Source organism: Trachypithecus francoisi, unplaced genomic scaffold, assembly GCF_009764315.1.
Source record: "Trachypithecus francoisi isolate TF-2019V2 unplaced genomic scaffold, Tfra_2.0 Lachesis_group11, whole genome shotgun sequence".
Taxonomy (NCBI): domain Eukaryota; kingdom Metazoa; phylum Chordata; class Mammalia; order Primates; family Cercopithecidae; genus Trachypithecus; species Trachypithecus francoisi.
This window is the reverse complement of record NW_022681456.1, coordinates 62032933-62051619: the sequence shown is the minus strand read 5'-3', so window position 1 is coordinate 62051619 and position 18687 is coordinate 62032933. Positions and strand designations below refer to the sequence as shown.

The 18687-nt window shown below is 41.4% G+C and overlaps 1 protein-coding gene and 1 pseudogene across 4 annotated transcripts in view; one reads left to right on the top strand and one right to left on the bottom strand.

The window, feature by feature from the left end:
* The first annotated feature begins 1070 nt into the window (after positions 1-1070).
* The window catches only part of TBC1D15 (TBC1 domain family member 15), an 83179-nt gene continuing 65562 nt past the window's right edge, over positions 1071-18687 (top strand). For 2 of the 4 annotated variants that reach the window (XM_033221256.1, XM_033221255.1), the window contains exon 1: positions 1071-1164. In XM_033221256.1, the coding sequence (XP_033077147.1) occupies positions 1135-1164 (30 nt within the window). In that variant the 5' untranslated portion in view covers positions 1071-1134. Of the gene's footprint in view, positions 1165-16439; positions 16508-18687 lie in introns of those variants that run through there. The other 2 variants (XM_033221259.1, XM_033221257.1) reach the window with 1 other exon arrangement.
* LOC117090756 lies at positions 10880-17951 on the bottom strand (annotated as a pseudogene).

Genomic DNA, 18687 nt, shown 5'->3' with positions numbered 1-18687 from the left:
CACTGAGAACAAGTGAAATTCTTACCTTATTATCTTTACAAATCATTTTACCACACATGTATTGTCCTATGAAATCCCTACAACCACTTCAGGCAGGAGTAATTCCCAGTTTACATCCTGAAGCTTTGATAAATGTAGAAACCTGCTTTAAGTCACAGAGCCATGAAGTAATGTGTAGGTGCTATAAACTATGTGCCTTGGACTCTGCAGCTATGAGGGCATGGTATTATCACACTTCCCATTGAAATACCTTGCTGGAGGTCATGTGTGAGTGGCAGTGACCAGACAAACAGAGAAACCTCATATACAGAGGGGAAAAGTCTCCATGTTAGTTCCTGGACTATCTCCTTGTTAGTGCTGGGCTTTCTTGGATCTTCACCGCAATGCTACTATCTTGATTTTACTATAAGAAACTGAGGTTTTGAGCGTGTTGGTCATTTGCCTACTGCCACAAAACCAAGCCAATGGGTCGGGCGCGGTGGCTCAAGCCTGTAATCCCAGCACTTTGGGAGGCTGAGGCGGGCGGATAACTTTAAGTCAGGAGTTCGAGACCAGCCTGGGCAACACTGGTGAAAACCCCTAATAAAAATTTAAAAATTAGCTGGGCTAGGTGACGCGAGACTAATCCCAGCTACTAGGGAGGCTGAGGATCGAGAATCGTTTGAATAGGGAGGCGGAGGCTGCAGTAAGGCGAGATCGCGCCACTGCACTCCAGCCTGAGCCACAGAGCAAGACTCCGTTTCTACAACAACAAAAAAACCAGGACAACGCTTGCGCACTTCCAGTATGGTATTCTTTTCATCTCACCAAACTGACGTGGCCTGCGCTAGCTTCAGAGTCTCGACAAACTCCAATACAAATAAGGTACACATTATTTTAGGAACCTTCCTTGGGAGGACGTGGGGCAAGCACAAGCGTAGCGTTGCGCCTGAGACTCGACCCTATCCGCCTCTGAGCCCAGCTCAGCACGCCTGAGTCTGGCGGCTTTTTCCGCCCGGCCCCGTTCCTCCACTCCCTTCCCGCCACTCCCCGCCCCTTTCCGCCCGGATGTTATTCTAGTTTTGCCGGATGTTGTTGTAAGTCCGAGAGACACGTGAGGTTCTGCTACGTCATTACCAGGCACGCGCAGGAAACATGGCGGCGGCGGGTGTTGTGAGCGGGAAGGTAGGTAACGGCCTCCAGGAAGTCCTCGGCTTTTCTGTGGGACGGGGATGCTTTTGCTCTTTGGCAGTTGGCTGGGGGAGGGACACGAGGGAATTTCTATGTCTGGACAACCCGTGGCGTCTGTAGGAGAAGATTGGGTGGTACCAGCTGGTTTCCCGAGAAAGCCAGTTCAGCCGCGGAGTTACAGAGCCGGCTCCTGCTCCAAGGCCAGCTAGGCCTCGGCGCTCTTCTGCCCCAGAGCAGAGAGGCTTTTATTCGTATTACCTGTACTAACGGACAGGTGGCTCTCTAGTTCCTTTTTTCCCCCCCCGATTCACTTTTTCTTGAATCTAGTTCTTTATGTCTACTCTTCTGACTCCAGTGTCTTTTCAGTCTTTGAAGCGTTAACCCAACTTGCCTCTGTCTTCTTTGCTACACTCTGTTGAAGATGTTTATGCTTCCTTCGGGAGGACCTGAATAGGTGCTAGGCAGCTAGCCGTGCTTTTAGAAGAAACGAGTGTATTGGGTCTGTTTTTACCAAGCTGCTGAGTTGGTTGGTGGTGTGAGCAGGACTGTTTCCTGAGAGAAATGGAGATTAACACCGTCCTGTGCTTGTCTAGGAAGGCGTCTATTCACATATTTCCTAGGCATTTCAGTGGGAGTATTGGTCATGCTGGTTTACGGCGGTGGTCAGTGACACTCCTAATTTCGTTGGAAACTAGGATTATATGCGGAGATTTCGTCGAATAGTGCCTATTCGCGTTCTGAGGGCACATCTTATGCATAGTTAGGGTTATCAGCTTTATGATACGGCCACCGGTAGTATTTTCCAGTGCAGGAGTATTTCATCAACAGCTGGAATCAACTGAAGTGACTCATCGAACACTAAGGGTTGTTTACTCATTGCAGATAGCGTCCTCTGTTTCTTGAGTTTCACTCATGTCTCCCTGTTGCCTTCCCTACCCCATTTTTAATTGTTTGACAGCGTTTGTGATTTGGTGTTTGGAGTATTAGACTAGGCGGCTGAGTAACAAATATGGGATTGGTTTTGCTGTTAATCTGAAGTATGACCTTGGAAAATTGGGCAGTTGTGACTTCTGTGTCTTTCACATTCTTTATCTGCAGAATTGAGGAGATGGCAATCATTATTTCTTGTATTGGAGTTGTTAGGGTTATATGACACTTTTTTTAAAACATAAAATTACATACTTGTACGTGCTGGCTCTTTTAAAGGATAGGTGGTCATCCTTTTTTGGATTATTTGTGCTCTTGGTTGTCTTGTCAGTTTTTTACTTTTTATATTCAGGGTGGATGCTGATATTCTGCTTGATTTACTGCATATTTGAAGGTTATCCGGTTATCCTGTTTGATTTTCCATATAAACTGATCCAGGCTGGGACTTTTCAAGAGGGGATCCCTTCCATGTAAACATCTCCCTCTTTCAGATTTGGATTGATTTTGAAAGAATCCTTGTGGCAATGAAGCAGAGTTGTGAAATGAAAAACATTTTTCACTCTTTGCAGCCACTGCCTTTCATAGTCTGACTTCTTAAAACGAGACTTATATTTAATAATTCGACTTCATAACCTCATTTATTCTCATTCACTGCAAATTCACACCTATTGCCATCACTCCACTGAAACTAGTTTTCCATGTGAAAAGCTACTCCTCTCCCAAGTAATACTATCATGACCAACAAAACCCACGGTTCTTCTCTCAGTATGTTCAGATCTGGTTTAATGGCGTCATCTTTCACCTGGTTTATGTTAAACATACTTGGAGACATTCATTCCTGTAACACTCTCTAATCAATAACATGTCCTACCAGTTTTACCTTAAGAGGTTTCTTAAATTTGCTGCATCTTCTTTACTATCAGTGCATAGTTCAGGCCTTTAGTCTGCTTCTATTCTTGATTTCTTGGCTGATTTTACTCCTTTTCTGCAGTCTCTGCCCTTAATCTTCTCTACACCACCACTGGAGTTATTTTTCTAATGCGCAAACCTGGTAATCACTTGATTTAAAAAGCAAATGAAAACTCTATACTTTTTTTTTACCGTCGGCATTATAATAATAATAATGAAAGCTGGTTAATGTAACATAAAAAGACATGTTACCTTTATGCTTCCCTACTTCCTAATCTTTTTTCTTTAGGAAAGGGGATGGGGAGAAAATGTGTGTGTGTGTTTATTCATCTCCCCTCTCCCTTTACCAAGTTTTAGCTAAGAGTTCTAGTTTAGAAATACAGGGGAGTGAATGTTAACCAAGGCGCACAAAAATCACTTGTGATACTTTTTAATAAAAGTACAGATGCTGGGCTACCAGCTCTGTTGAATTAGAATCTCTCAGTGTCTCCACCTAGGATGTAACTTTTCTTACAACTCTACTTGCTTTGAACTTGGAGTTTCAGAAAGTGATGGAGGAAGTTAATCTCCGTCTTGTAGGGAAGCAGCAAAAGGTAATGGTTAAGAGCTTGGTCTTTGAAGCCAAACTAGTTTCAAAAATTATTTTCACACATTTACAAGCAACTTCAGTAAAATTACTTAACCTCTCTGTGCTTCAGTCATCTGTGATATAACAGTACCTACTTTATGCTTGGTATGAGGATTAATGAGTAAATATATTAGAAACTGTAGACTGAACTAATCATCATAAGGTCAGATCCTGAAATGTTTCATCTGCACCTAACATAGATTCTGGCACATAATAGCTATTCAGTGAACAGGAAGAAGCGAGAAGGTACGAGAAAATGAGGAACCAGGTGCAGTGGCTCACGCCTGTAATCCCAGCACTTTGGGAGACTGAGGCGGGAGGATCACTTGAGCTCAGGAGTTCAAAACCAGCTTGGGCAACATAACTAGACCGCGTCTCTATGAAAAACAAAAATTAGCTGGTTGTGGTGACATGTGCCTGTTGTCCCAGCTACTTGGGAGGCTGAGATGGGAGGATTGCTTGAGCCTGGGACTTGGAGGCTGCAGTGAGCTATGATGGTGCTACTGCATTCCAGCTTGGGTGACAGACCAAGACCCTGTCTCAAAAAAAAAAAGAAAAGAAAAAGAAAATGAGGAGGGATTAGAGTGGGAGAAATGAGTCCATTAATAGCTCTTTTGTTTCAGAGTTGTAAAATCCTATTGTAGTACACTTCCATTCACTCTAGGTTTTTCTATTAATGTATTAGATTTTTTTTTCTTTTTTTTTTTTGAGACGGAGTCTAGCTCTGTCGCCCAGGCTGGAGTGCAGTGGCGCGATCTCCGCTCACTGCAAGCTCCGCCTCCCGGGTTTACGCCATTCTCCTGCCTCAGCCTCCCGAGTAGCTGGGACTACAGGCACCAGCCACCTCGCCCGGCTAGTTTTTTGTATTTTTTAGTAGAGACGGGGTTTCACCGTGTAGACCAGGATGGTCTCGATCTCCTGACCTCGTGATCCACCCGTCTCGGCCTCCCAAAGTGCTGGGATTACAGGCTTGAGCCACCGCGCCCGGCTAGATTTTTTTTTCTATTGAAAATTACTGGCCGGGCACGGTGGCTCACATGTGTGATCCTATCACTTTGGGAGGCTGAGGTGGGTGGATTACTTGAGATCAGGAGTTTGAGACCATCCTGGCCAGCGTGGTGAAACCCTATCTTTACTAAAAATATAAAAGCCAGGCATGGTGGTACACGCTTGTAGTCGCAGCTATTCAGGAGGCTAAGACAGGAGAATTGCTTGAACCCAATGCAGCAAGCTGAGATTGTATCACTTGTTCAGACTGGGCCACAGGCAGACTCTGTCTCAAAAAATAAAAATGAAAATTACTTGAAACAATAGGGAAATCAGCTGTTTTTTTTCTTAATTAGAATTTGTGATGTCATTTTTAATAAGAATTTATTTTGTAGCTTAAAATTGGCCCTAACCAATTCTTTTTAAATATGCTCATAGTCCTGTGAAGTTTTTGTGCTTTGGAAAGATGAGTATTCTTATTATCTACATCTTCCTGGAGACTTGTTTTCTTAGACTAGATCTTTTAACATAGTAGTTACCCATGGTATAATGGGAGTATATCTTATTTTTTAATTTTTCTGCCATTCTTTAGTTCAGCAAACGTTTTAGTACCTGCTATGTGCTGAGTTCTTTGAACACAAGGGTGGTTAAACACAGACTTGTATTGTTATTATTAGTGTTAATTTATTTTGGAGACAGTCTTGCTCTGTCACCCAGGCTAGAGCGCAGTGGTGTGGTCATGGTTCATTGCAGCCCTGACTGTGTATGTCCTCCAGCACCTAAATTATTCCTGTCTCCTATTTGACTTCGCTTGGCACACCAATATCGTTGAGAAGCAATAATAGTTATGCCAGTTGCCCTTCTTGAGAGTTGTACCATTCTCTAGATCTCAAAGGCTCACTCTTCACTTCAGACTATCCATGATGTATTGCCCTTACAGCCACCTGTATTCTGCGTTTTTTTTTTTTAGTTCCACAGTCATTACTCATTAACACATCCCAAATAAAACTCAGTTTGCTTTCTTCTTTCTGTTCTCCCTATCTCAGTAAAAAACCTCATCTACACAGTTTTGTCCTTGACTGTTCTTCCCTTCACCTCTCACATCTAATCAGTCATGAAGGCTTGTCATTTTTATCTTCTAAATATCTTTCTAAGCCACCTGCCTTTCCTCATCCTCACTACCATTGCCTTAGTTCAAGCAACCGTGAGTTTCTCCCTCCCTGGATTACTGCAGCTGTTCGTTCTTGGCTCTGCAGCCACTTTATTGGCTTAGAAAAAGCAAGTTTCTAGTTGCTTTTGTCGGTCTTCAGGATAAATTTCAAACTCCTAAATTCTTTAGCATGGCTTATGCAGCCCTTTATGATCTGATCTGGTCTCTGTTTTTGCTTCTAAACTATTTAGACTCTACTCTCTGGTATTTGGGTTTCAGTCGTGCACTGAACTGCTGCTTTGTATAGAACATACCCTCTGCTAAGAACATACATCCTCTGCTTCCCTATGTTCTCTACTATTTAAAATTGCCATTATTCAGATCTGAGTTTATATGTTGCTCCAAGTAGGTTTTCCTGATTCTCACTCTACCTGAGCCTCCTAAATCTAGGTAAGATAGCCTTTATTAGGGCTTGCTGTGGCAGCCTGTTAGTACTTACTTGTTGTAATTGTCTGTTTTCTTGTCATCCCCAGTTAGATTGTAACTGCTGTGGAGGCAGTGACTGAATCTTACTTATTTACACCTAGTAACTTGCTCTGTACCTGGCACATGGTAGGCATTTACTGTGTATTTATTGAAGAAGTAACTGAAAATGGTATCTCATTCAGGATTCTCTGCATTCCTCTCTCACACTCTACTATATACATTGATTTACTGGTTTACATGATACTGCTAGTTTAGTCAGACACTTTTCATTCTGTGTGTTTTTTCCACTGACACCTTTTATTTCCAGCATCTGGTTGGGGCTCATAAATGTGCTGAGTGTATGAGTAAAGAAACTTCTAAATCAGATTAAGTGGAATGGGAAGTAGTTCAAAGAGTTTGGGCAGGCTATTGCTTATGTTCTTTTTTGAAGGGTTTAGTAGAAGTTATTTGCAGAGAGAAAGGACAAAAGGGTGTTCCAGGTAGATGGAGCAGAATACACCTGAAAAAAGGCACAAAGCTTTTGGGTAACAAGAGTTCACAATGGCCCAAGGCAGAAATGTTTTCTGTGTTAGGAGTATCAGGAAGTATAGCCTCACTATAGAGGTAAAGGGTGAAGTCAGAAGATTTTTAAGCCCCTCTGTGGTGTAACCAGATGGACATTTTGTAAAGGTTAGTTTGGGCAGTGGTTATATGCACCTTAGATTATTGGAAGGTAACTAGATCGGGAGAAGAGAGATCAGAATGAGATTTTAGTGACTTAGGCTAGAAATGATGAGGGGCCAGTGTCAGAGGAAAAGGTTTGAGGGACTTAGGATATAGGGTCTGGATGATGAAAGAAGCATTTAGGATAACTGGGTGGATGAGATATCTTTGACAGAATTGGGAATATCGAAGAAGAGCCGGTTTAGATAGGACACATTGAGTTCAAGATGCCTTATTGAAATAGAGATATCAAGTAGGTGCATATTTGAATGTGGAACCTGTTAGGATGCTCAGTCTCGCATTTCCTGGAGATGCTTTCTGAAACCATACGCTCAAATTATCATCTGTATGCCAAATAGTTTTTAAAGAAACTGAACTTTTGAAACTTTTTTGGTTGTTTTATTAGCCTGTAAGTTCACATAATTGCTAAAGTTAAGAATGTATGTTGTGTATGGTAGGTAAAAGGTTTCCAAGTTTGGAGAATGATTTAGGGCGATAATTTTACCCTAAAGTTACGGGTACATTTAAAATATTTGGGTTGAATTTTTTCTTTATCTTCCATTTTTGGAAATAAAGATTATAATAATCATAATGTAAGTAAAAATTCAGTCTTAAGTGAAGGCACAGTATAAAAGTTACTATTGTGAAACTTCCTTAGTTTTTCCAGCTCTTTGTGTCAGGAAGGATGTTCTTGAGTTGGATTGTGCGAAAGTTCATTCTGTCTAAAAGTTGAATTTATCTGTTTTTCTGCCTTAGTTTTGCTTTTTAATTAAATTGCTAAATTAGAGGTGAGAAAATTTATTCTAAAATGTTTGCTGTGGTCACCAGAACTCTTTTAATAAGTTATATCTGATACAGCTCCTTTGCTGGAGGAGAAAAACAAAATGCAGTTTCTGCTTCTTTTAGCAGGCCATCATTGGAAGTTTTATAAATGTACTTACCTGCTTGGACATCTTAGCAAATATTTAAGAATAGATAAGAGCCTGGAGGGCATGAGACATTTTTATCCCAAAAGGAAAACTTTCCTCCTTTTTTTATAGTACTTTTATACTTAGCATATTCCTTCTTGTGTAAATATTTTACCTTTTTAATAATTTTGCCAGGTACAGACAAGCAAGGAACTGTAATACCTTTTAATCTCTCTGTTCTTTATGATGTCTGGCACATAATTGCTTCATAAAAGTTTGTTGAATTGAGTTTTATACATTCAGTTTAGCACCACCAAGTGGCAAGTCTTTGAATGCTCTTGATATATTTTGCTTCCTATGGACATCTGATTCCCAATTGAGTGGGGGTGTGATTATTAGTTTTTTTTTGAGGCAGGACTAATTTCTATTTTAGTTCTTTATTTTCTTTTTGGTGAGAATGTCCTCATATATGTATGTAATTATTTTTAGTTAGGTTTTTACTGTTTACAACAAGAGACTTTCCATGTAAATTATTTTTTATACAACTTGTTTACCTCCCCCCCCAGACATGGCCTTGGTGTGCGGCCCAGGCTGGAGTGCAGTGTGTGATCTCGGCTTACTGCAGCCTCCACCTCCTGGGCTCCAGTGATCCTCCCACTCCAGCCTCCTGAGTAGCTGGGACTAAAGGCAGGCACGGTCACACCCAGCTACTTTTTGTATTTTTTGTAGAGATGGGGGTTGCCATGTTGCTCCATCTGGTTCGAACTCTTGGCCTTAAGTGATCCACTCACCTGGGCCTCCTAAAGTGCTGGGATTATAGGTGAACCACAGTACCTGGCCTATACAGCTATTTTTGAGATACAATTGATGTGATAGGCCACATGTATTTAGAGTACACAACTTTTGACTTTTATGTACACCATGAACCCATGAACACAGTTAAGATAATGATGTTTTCACCACCTCTGTTAGTTTTCTCATGACTCACTGTACTCCATCACTCCATGTGTCCTCGGGCAACCACTGAGCATTTTTTTTGGTCACTATAAATTAGTTTTAATTTTCTAGAACTTTATATAAATTCAGTTATATAGTATATACTCTGTTTTTATGTGGCTTTCTTTAGGATAATTATTTTGAAATTCGTTCATGTTGTTGTATGTATCATTAGTTTTTTTTTTTATTTCCAAATAATATCCATTGGGCTGGGCGTGGTGGCTCACGCCTGTAATCCCAGCACTTTGAGAGGCTAATGCGGGTGGATCACGAGGTAAGCAGTTTGAGACTAGCCTGACCAACATGGTGAAACCTTGTCTCTACTAAAAATACAAACATTAGCTGGGCGTGGTGGTATGTGCCTGTAATCCCAGCTGCTCGGGAGGCTGAGGCAGGAGAATTGCTTGAATATGGGAGGCAGAGGTTGCAGTGAGCCGAGATCGTGCCATTGCACTCTAGCCTGGGTGACAGAGCAAGACTGTCTCGAAAAAAACCCCACAGATAATATTCATTGTATGAGTATATCACATTTTGTTTATCTGGTCTTGTGTTTGATAGACATTTGGGTTATTTCCACTTTAACTGTTACAAATTAAGCTGCTCTTAGGCCAGGTGCGGTGGCTCACACCTGTAATCCCAGCACTTTGGAAGGCCGAGGTGGGTGGATCACCTGAGGCCAGGAATTCAAGACCAGCCTGACCAACATGGAGAAACCCTGTCTCTACTAAAAATACAAAAGTAACTGAGTATGGTGGTGCATGCCTGTAATCCCAGCTTCTTAGGAGGCTGAGGCAGGAGAATCGCTTGAATCCGGAAGGTGGAGGTTGCGGTGAGCCGATATCTTGCCACTGCACGCCAGCCTGAGCAACAAGAAAGAAACTCTGTCTCAATAAATAAATAAATAAATAAATAAATAAATAAATAAAAAAAATAAAGCTGCTCTGAGCATTGGTGTATGTCTTTTATGAAAATATACTTTAATTTTTCTTGATTGGATACCTGGGAATGGAGTGGCTGGATCATATATATTAGTTGTATGTGTAGCATTCTAACACAGTGCCAAATTATTTTCCAAAGTAGATATAGTGTTCTATGTTTCCACTGGCAGTGTATGAAAGTTCCAATTGCTTCATATTTTTGCCCATATTTAATGTCAGTCATTTTAATTATAGCCATTCTAATAGGTGTGTAATAGTGTTTCATTATGGTTTCAGTTTACATTTCTGTAATGACTAATGAATGGTGTTGAGTGTTTTCCATGTGCTTATTTGCTGTCCTTGTATCTTCTTGTCTGTTTAAATCTTCTGCTTATTTTTTTCAAACTGTTTTTTTTTTTGTTGTTGTTGTTACTGAGTTTTTAGTGTTCTTTTTATGTCCTGGATTTTATGTTCTGGATACAAATCCTTTTAATGCAAGTTCAGTTGGGTCTTTTTAAAAAAATTCTTTCTTTTTATTCATCTTATATAAAAGGGGGGGCAAATATAAGAAAATAATGTTATGTCAAAGTTTGATTTTTAAAGCACAAACTTCCAGAATTTGTTTTAAGGTTAATACATAGAATGGTAGCTTTTAGTCACCTGAGAATCAGAAATTCACATGAACGTAATTCCTTGTAGTGAGTGACAAAGAACTATGGCTTCCTATGGTTTTGTCAAGCTCCTAGGCTTCATTCAGCCTGAAATTGTACTTTTCTTGTTATGTATAAATTAAATAAAACTTGTACAACTCTCTGTTCTTTTGTTGCCTCACATCATGTCTAAAAACAGCATTTAAAGTTTGCAGGAAATAGAATTTTAGCCTGTTACAAAGCAAACACTTTGTTTCTTTAACTCAGAATTCTGGAAATGCAATCAAGTTCTAGTATTGTGACTTCCAAAATATTTTGTCATCAGATACTAATTTTTTTCAAGTGTCTGACTCCATATAAGAAAATAATGAAAGTATCAGAAGTTACCTGTGACTATAAAAAAAAAAAAAAAAAACTTCAGTGTCCACAGGGTTGTTCCTCATTGTTTGTTAGGATACTCCTGCCTGATCCAAGTCCATTGGGTCTGAGGCTGTTTTTTGTTCCACGCTTCTATCTGCTAGAAGAGTCTTTTTAGGTAAGGAGGCCATCATGCGAGGCAGTGGAGCTTCTAGCTGTTGTCCAAGGAATGAAAGCAGGCGCCTCCAGATGAGGCCACTTCCCATGAACATAATTCCTGTAATCAGCCAAAACACTCATTGGGCCTCTTTAAGGGAAGATTCCAAACTCATTCCAAAAACAACTCCCATTACTCCAAAGAGCAAAAGAGAGAAGGTTCTTATGGTCAGCTGTAGATTCAACTTCATTATCAAGTTATGGTAACTTGATAATGTTACCATATTATGGTGGCTGTCAGGATTGATGAAAATAATACTTTGTGAATCATCAATCAGTACCCTAAGCTCCTAAGCTGCATTGGAGAGATCGTCAGCCAGTTGGTAGTAGTTTTCCATCAGCAACTCCATCTCCTCTGCATAGTCAGTCCCAGTACTGCTCTTTTCAAAGACTTGTGGGTCACTCCATTTTGATAGAACTCTTCTAGCAACTCTTCCTCATCCAAGATCTCCAAGATTGACTCTTTGAAAATTTTAGTATCTGTTTCTAACTCTAGTAGACTTTTGCCGTTCTGTAGTAAAATGTGGAGTTTGCTTCTGTCTACGGAAGAATGTTTGGGGTCCACCAAAGCTTCCAGTGTCTCGAGGATCAGTGGCTGGAAAATGCTAAGTTTCACCTGAAGGGTGTTGATCAAGTATTGCAGGAACACTTCTATAGCTCTAAACTCAAAAAGTTAAAGGGTTTGTAACAAGTTGACCCTCTCCAGACAATTGTGAAGAGAGAGTTCTCGGAACAGCCATTGCTGTGAGTTTAAATTATGATAATCTAAAATCAGAAGACACTCTCGAGTTATCCCAGCTTTCAGATACTCCATTCTCATGATAATCCTATTATTTCTGGCTGTGATACTCATTACATGGTGAAATCTCAAATCTGTAGCTTGAAGATCTAACTCTTGGTATAACTCAGTTTTCTTCCCTTCAAAAGAAGTAACATTTCTCTGTCAAATTTTGTCATGGTAAATACTGGGGCTACACTGGCTAGAGTGGTTTGAAAGACATCAGAAGTTCTAAACCAGTGCATTTCACCTGCCATGTGGAGCTGGCGGGTTTTGCACAGTGGCGCGACCCAGCTCCTTCTAAGCAGGTTGGCTGCATAGCAACAGGCAGCAACGGGAGAAGCCACAGAGTTTTTGTTCTGTGCCTGGGCTGAAGTGCAGTGATACGATCATGACTCACTATAACCTTTAATTCCTGGGCTCAAGTGATCCTTTCACCTCAGCCTCCCAAGTAGCTAGGACTACAGGCATGTGCCACCATGCCTGGCTAATTTTTTTGTTTTGTAGACATGGGGTCTAGCTGTGTTGCCCAGACTGGTCTTGAACTCCTGCCCTCAAGGCAGTCCTCCTACTTGGGCCTCTGTATTAATCAGTTTTCACACTGCTATAAAGAAATACCTGAGGCTGGGTGCAGTGGCTCATGCCTGTAATCCTAGCACTTTGGGAGACCAAGGTGCGTGGATCATGAGGTCAGGAGATCGGGACCATCCTAGCCAGCATGGTGAAATCCTGTCTCTACTAAAAATACAAAAATTAGCCAGGTGTTGTGGCACGTGCCTGTAGTCCCAGCTACTTGGGAAGCTAAGGCAGGAGAATCGCTTGAACCTGGGAGGCAGAGCTTGCAGTGAGCCGAGATTGTGCTGCTGCACTCTAGCCTGGCGACAGAGTAACGCTCCATCTCAAAAAAAAAAGGAAATACCTGAGACTCAGTAATTTATAGAGAAAAGAGGTTTAATTGACTCATGGTTCTACAGACTGTACAGGAAGCATGGTGCTGGCATCTGCTCAGCTTCTGGGAGGCCTCAGGAAACTTAACAGTCATGGTGGAAGACAAAGAATAAGCTAACAGGTCACATAGAGCAGGAGGAAGGGGGAGGGGGAGATGCCACACACTTTTAAACCAGATCTCATGAAAACTCACTGTTGTGATGACAGCATCAAGAGTGGATGGTGTGAAACCATGAGAAACCACCACCACCATTACCTCCCTCCAGGCCCCCCCCAACAATGGGTATTGCAGTTCAACATGAGATTTGGGCGGGGACACAGATCCAAACCGTATCATTCCTCTTCTGGCCCCTCCCAAATCTCCATGTCCTTATCACATTTCAAAATATAATCATACTTTCCCAGTAGTCCCTCAAAGTCTTAACTCATTTCTAGCATTAACTCAGAAGTCCTGAGACAAGGTTAGTCCTTTCCACCTATGAGGCTGTAAAATGAAAAACAAGTGAGTTACTCCCAAGATCCTAGTTATAGGCATTGGGTAAATACTCCCATTCCAAAAGGGAAAAATCTGCCCAAAGAAAGGGGCTACAGGCCCATGCAAGCCTGAAACCCAGTAGGGCACTCATTAAATCTTAAAGCTCCAAAATAATCTCTTTTGACTTAATGTCCCACACTTAGGGCACACTGATACAAGGGGTGGGCACCCAAGGCCTTGGACAGCTCTGCCCTGTGGCGTTGCAGGGCTCAGCCCCCATGGCTGCTCTCAAGGGCTGGCATTGTGTGCCTGTGGTTTTTCCAGGGTGAGAGTGCAATCTCTTGGTGGATTTATCATTCTGGGATCTGAAGGACAGTGGCCCTCTTCTCACAGCTCCACTAGGCAGTGCCTTTGTGGAGGCACCAATGCTACATTTTCTCCTCCTCACTGCCCTAGTAGAGGTTCTTCATGAGGACTCTGCCCCTGCATCAGGGTTCTGCTTAGCTTCTCCATACATCCTCTGAATTCTAGGCAGAGACTCTCAAGCTTCAGCTGTTGCGTTCTGTTGCACCTGCAGGCTTAACATAGTGTGGAAACTGCTAGGGCTTATAACTTGCGCCTTGTGAAGCAGCAGCCTGAGCTTTACCTGGACCCTTTTGAGTCACAGCTGGAGCTGGAGTGTCTGGGATGCAGGGGGCAGTGTCCTGAGCTTGTGCAGGGCAGCAGGATCCTCGGCCTGGCCAAGGAAATCATTTTTCTCTCCTATGCCTTGGTCCTATGATGGGAATGGCTGCTGCAAAGGTCTCTGAAATGCCTTCAAGGCCTTTTCCCCATTGTCTTGGCTATCAGCACTTGCCTTTCTGGTAGTTATGCAAATTTCTGCTGTGGGCTTGAATTGCTCTCCTGAAAATGTGCTTTTCTTTATTGCCACATGGCAAGGCTGCAAATTTTCTAAACTTCTATGTCCTGCTTACCTTTTAAATATAAGTTCCAGTTTTAGGTCATTTCTTGGCATATGCATATGAGCATAGGTTGTTAGAAGCAGCCAGGCCACATCTTGAATGCTTTGCTGCTTAGAAATTTCTTCCATTAGATAACCTAAATCATCCCTCTCAAGTTCAAAGTTCCACAGATCCCTAGAGCAGGGGCACAGTACAGCCAGGTTGTTTGCTAAGACATAGCAAAAGTGACTTTTACTCCAGTTCCCAGTAGTTCCTCATTTCCATCTGAGACCTCGTCAGCCTGGCCTTCACTCTCATATCACTACCAGTATTTTGGTCACAACCGTTCAACCAGTCTCTAGGAAATTCCAAACTTTCCCTCATCTTCCTATCTTTGAGCCCTCCACACTCTTCTAACCTCTTTGTCTGTTACCCAGATCCAAAGCTGCGCCCACATTTTAAGGTGTCTTTATAGCAGTGCACATTCCTCGTACCAATTTTCTGTATCAGTCAATTCTCACTCACTGCTATAAAGAAATACCTGAGACTGGGCAAGTTATAAAGAAAAGAGGTTTAATTGGCTCATGGTTCTTCAGGCTGTACAGGAAGGGTGATGCTGGCATCTGCTCAGCTTCTAGGGAGGCCTCAGGAAACTTATAATCATGGCGGAAGGCAAAGAGTGAGCCAATACTTCACATAGAGCAGGAGGAATAGAGAGAGGATACGTGCCACATACTTTTAAACAACCATCTCATGAGAACTCACTACTGCCAAGACAGCACCAAGGGGAATGGTGCTAAACCATGAGAAACTGTCCCCATAATCCCATTACCTCCCACCAGGCCCTACCTCCAACATTGGAAATTACAATTTAACATGAAATTTCGGCAGGGACACAGATCCAAACCATACCACCCTCCCAGAGTGCTGGGATTACAGGCATGAGCCACTGCACCTGGCTGAGTTGTGACTTTAGTGTCTTGAACATATGGGATAGACTTAAAATAATACTTTAATGTCCTTCACTACTGATTATTTGTTTTGTTTTGTGGTCAGTGGTAATTGATTACTTTTTCTTGTTATAGGTCATATTTTCCTGGCTCTTAGCATGCCTTAGTGGTACATTTTTTAGTGGAAAATGTCAGATATGTTGAATTCTCTTTTTGGATGCTAGATATTTTTGTGTTCTGTAAAATACTGAGCTTTGTGTTAGAAGGCACTTAAGTTGCTTGGAGTCAGTTTGGTGCTTTTGGGTCTTGCCTTTACACTTTGCTAACTGGTATCAGCACAGTGTTTAGTATAGAACTAATTTTGCCTCACTGATGAGGAAAGGGAGTGCTTTGTGAATTATGAAATTTTCTACTCTGACTGGTGCAAACAGCTGTGTGAGTCTGCAGATAGTTTCTTCTAATAGTTTCCCTCTTGCCTTAAGGAGTTTACTGACAAACATGCACTGTTCCATACTCTGCTGAATACTCGAGGAAGACTGCAGATTTCTTGAGTTCCCTGTATGTTCTTCTCTTTTCTCTGGTACTTTCTCCTGTGAACTCTAGCTGTATTGGCATCCCCTATTTCCCAATCCCTCTCCTCACTGGACGCCTTCTGAGTTTTCTCTCCCTTTCCCATAGCTGGGAACTCACAGTAGTAAGCTAGACAATTGTATTGCTAACTTCATTTGGTTCCTTTCTCAGTAGTCACTATCCTTCATTATTTGATGGGGAGTATTGTGAAAACCATTGTTTCGTAGGTTGGTCAGTATTTTTGGTTTATTATTATTATTGTTATTTTCCTGGTGGGAGGTTAAATCCAGCCTGTCATTCCATCTTGGCCAGAAGTGGAAGTTTTTATATAGGATTTCTTTTTCCTTTCTGTTTTTGGTGGAATTAATACCTATCTCTTCTGTACATCTTTTTTCCCCTTCAATCGTAGGCTGAATGTTTGTTTTCCAAATTTGTTCTCTTTGTTGTTATGAACTCTTAAGATGGCTTTTTTCTCCCAAGATTTTACCATTTCCTTCTTGTTGGTCTGCATTAATTCTCTTTTCTGTTCTGTACCTTCTGACAGGCAACATTATCAGCAAGATATTCAAGAATTTTAACAGATGGTATGTGTTTAGAGAATGTGCCAGTAGATGTTTGAGTAGCTGAAGGTCATCATCATATACATAGAGTGGTTTTATACCAGTTTGTAATTTGTATTAAAGTGTCTTTTTGTCTCCCATCTCATTGATAGTCTGTATAATCTTCCAAAACAATAGCATTCTTCTCCCCCTAACCTTTTCTTTTGCAGATTAACTTGGTGACAGGTGGTGCTACTTCCTCAAATCTCTGCTTGATCTGTTCTTCCCTTTCTTTTTCTCAAGGTATATTTTTTCATTGTTGAATTTGTGTCATGTTTTCCATCAGACAAAATTCCTTCAGTACCCTTGAGGTTGATTTAGATCCTATTTAAGACTTTACATTTCGTGTATTAGTTTGTTTTCACACTGCTATAAAGAAATACCTGAGACTAGGTAATTTATAAAGGAAAGAGGTTTTAATTAACTCACAGTTTCGAATGGCTGGGGAGGACTCAGGAAACTTCATGGCAGAAGGCGAAGGGGAAGCAAGGCATGTCTTACATGGCGGCAGGAGAAAGAGAGTGCTCAGGGGAAACTGCCACTTTTAAACCATAAGATCTTGTGAGAACTCCCTCACTATCATGAGAACAGCATGGGGGAAACTGTCCTTATGATCCAATCACCTCCCACTGGATTCCTCCCTCGACATGTGGGACTTACAATTTGAGATGAGGTTTGGGTAGGGATGCAGTCAAACCGTATCATTTTGTGTTGATCATCAGTAATTTTTAGCATTTTTGTTGTAAAACAAAATTCAGATACTGAAAATCACACTTACCGTATAGCTGAACAAGTCATAGGCAAACCTTCTTGTAATCACCACTTAGATTGAAAAATAGACCTTTGCCAGGAGATTGAGACTATCCTGGCTAACATGGTGAAACTCCGTCTCTACTAAAAATACAAAAAAATTAGCCAGGTGTGGTGGCGGGGGCCTGTAGTCCCAGCTACTCAGGAGGCTGAGGCAGGAGAATGGCGTGAACCCTGGAGACGGAGCTTGCAGTGAGCCAAGATCACGACACTACAGTGTGGGCGACACAGCAAGACTCTGTCTCAAAACAAAAAAAAAATTTGCCAGTAACTCCAGATGACCTTCCATGTACCACCCCTTGTCTCCTAAGAAACTGTTATCCTAACTTTTATCATAATCACTTTCTTGCATTTCTTTATTAGTAGTAGTATTAAAACATAGCTGTGTCTTTTTTTAAAAAAAGATCGTCTATATCTTTTACTTAGTGTTACCGGGTGCTTAAGAGTTTTATTTTTCTTCGCCGGGTGCGATAGCTCATGTCTGTAATCCCATCACTTTGGGAGGTGGAGGCGGGCGGATCACGAGGTCAGGAGTTTGAGACCATCCTGGCTAACATGGTGAAACCCCGTCCCTACTAAAAATACAAAAAAATTAGCCAGTCGTGGTGGCGGGTGCCTGTGGTCCCAGCTGCTTGGGAGGCTGAGGCAGGAGAATGGCATGAACCCAGGAGGCAGAGCTTGCAGTGAGCCAAGATCACGCCACTGCACTCCAGCCTGGGCGATAGAGCGAGACTCGTCTCAAAAAAAAAAAAAAAAAAAAAAGTTTTGGTTTTCTTAATCAGTAGCACCTTTTGCCTTTTTATTGTATGTGATTTTTTGAGGGGTTATCTTGTTATTCTCTTCAAATTTCAATTTAAATTCATTTACCCACATACATTATTTCTTGATTTTAAAAGATTGGACCACATAGAAATTATGTTTCACCCCACCCCCATACTGCCAAACCAACCAAATCTTGATTTTGACACTATGTATCCTTCGAGCAGTTTTCATATTCAGTGTTCTCTGCCAGGTGAACTGGAAGATGAAATGAAAACATCATTTATATCCCCATTAGAGATGTATTTTAGATAAGTTTTTGCCATATAATTTGTTCCCTTGTAAAATATCTCAAATTAGTAAGTTGTTAGGTTTGGGGAGTAATATCTCAGATATGGTCTGGGAAACTGATTAGGCTGTTCTGTTTTTACATATTGATGCCTCTGTATCCCTAAGGTAACAGTCATGAGAATGTATTGCCTATACATTCTTTTGCTATTTGAGATGCATGGTGCCGATACTTTGTAGAATTTGGCTTCTTATGGAAGGAGTCTCAAACATGTTGCACATCTCTGGTAGTGTAGACTTTTGTTTTGGTCTTTTTCTTCTTTTAGGCTTCAGTTTGCCAGATTCCTGATTGTAGTTTCCATTGACCTTTACCTTCTTGGGATATATATTTTTTCTTTTTTTTCCTGACTTGTTTTTTTCTACTGTTCCTATGAGCTCTTCATTTTCTCTCAAATCTTAGGTAGTAGAAAGGAAGAAAGGGACTGCCGATGTTCTTTCTTTGCTCCCTGTAGTACAGAGGACCTACTCGTGTTCACAGCACTGGTAGTTGGTGAATACTATAGATT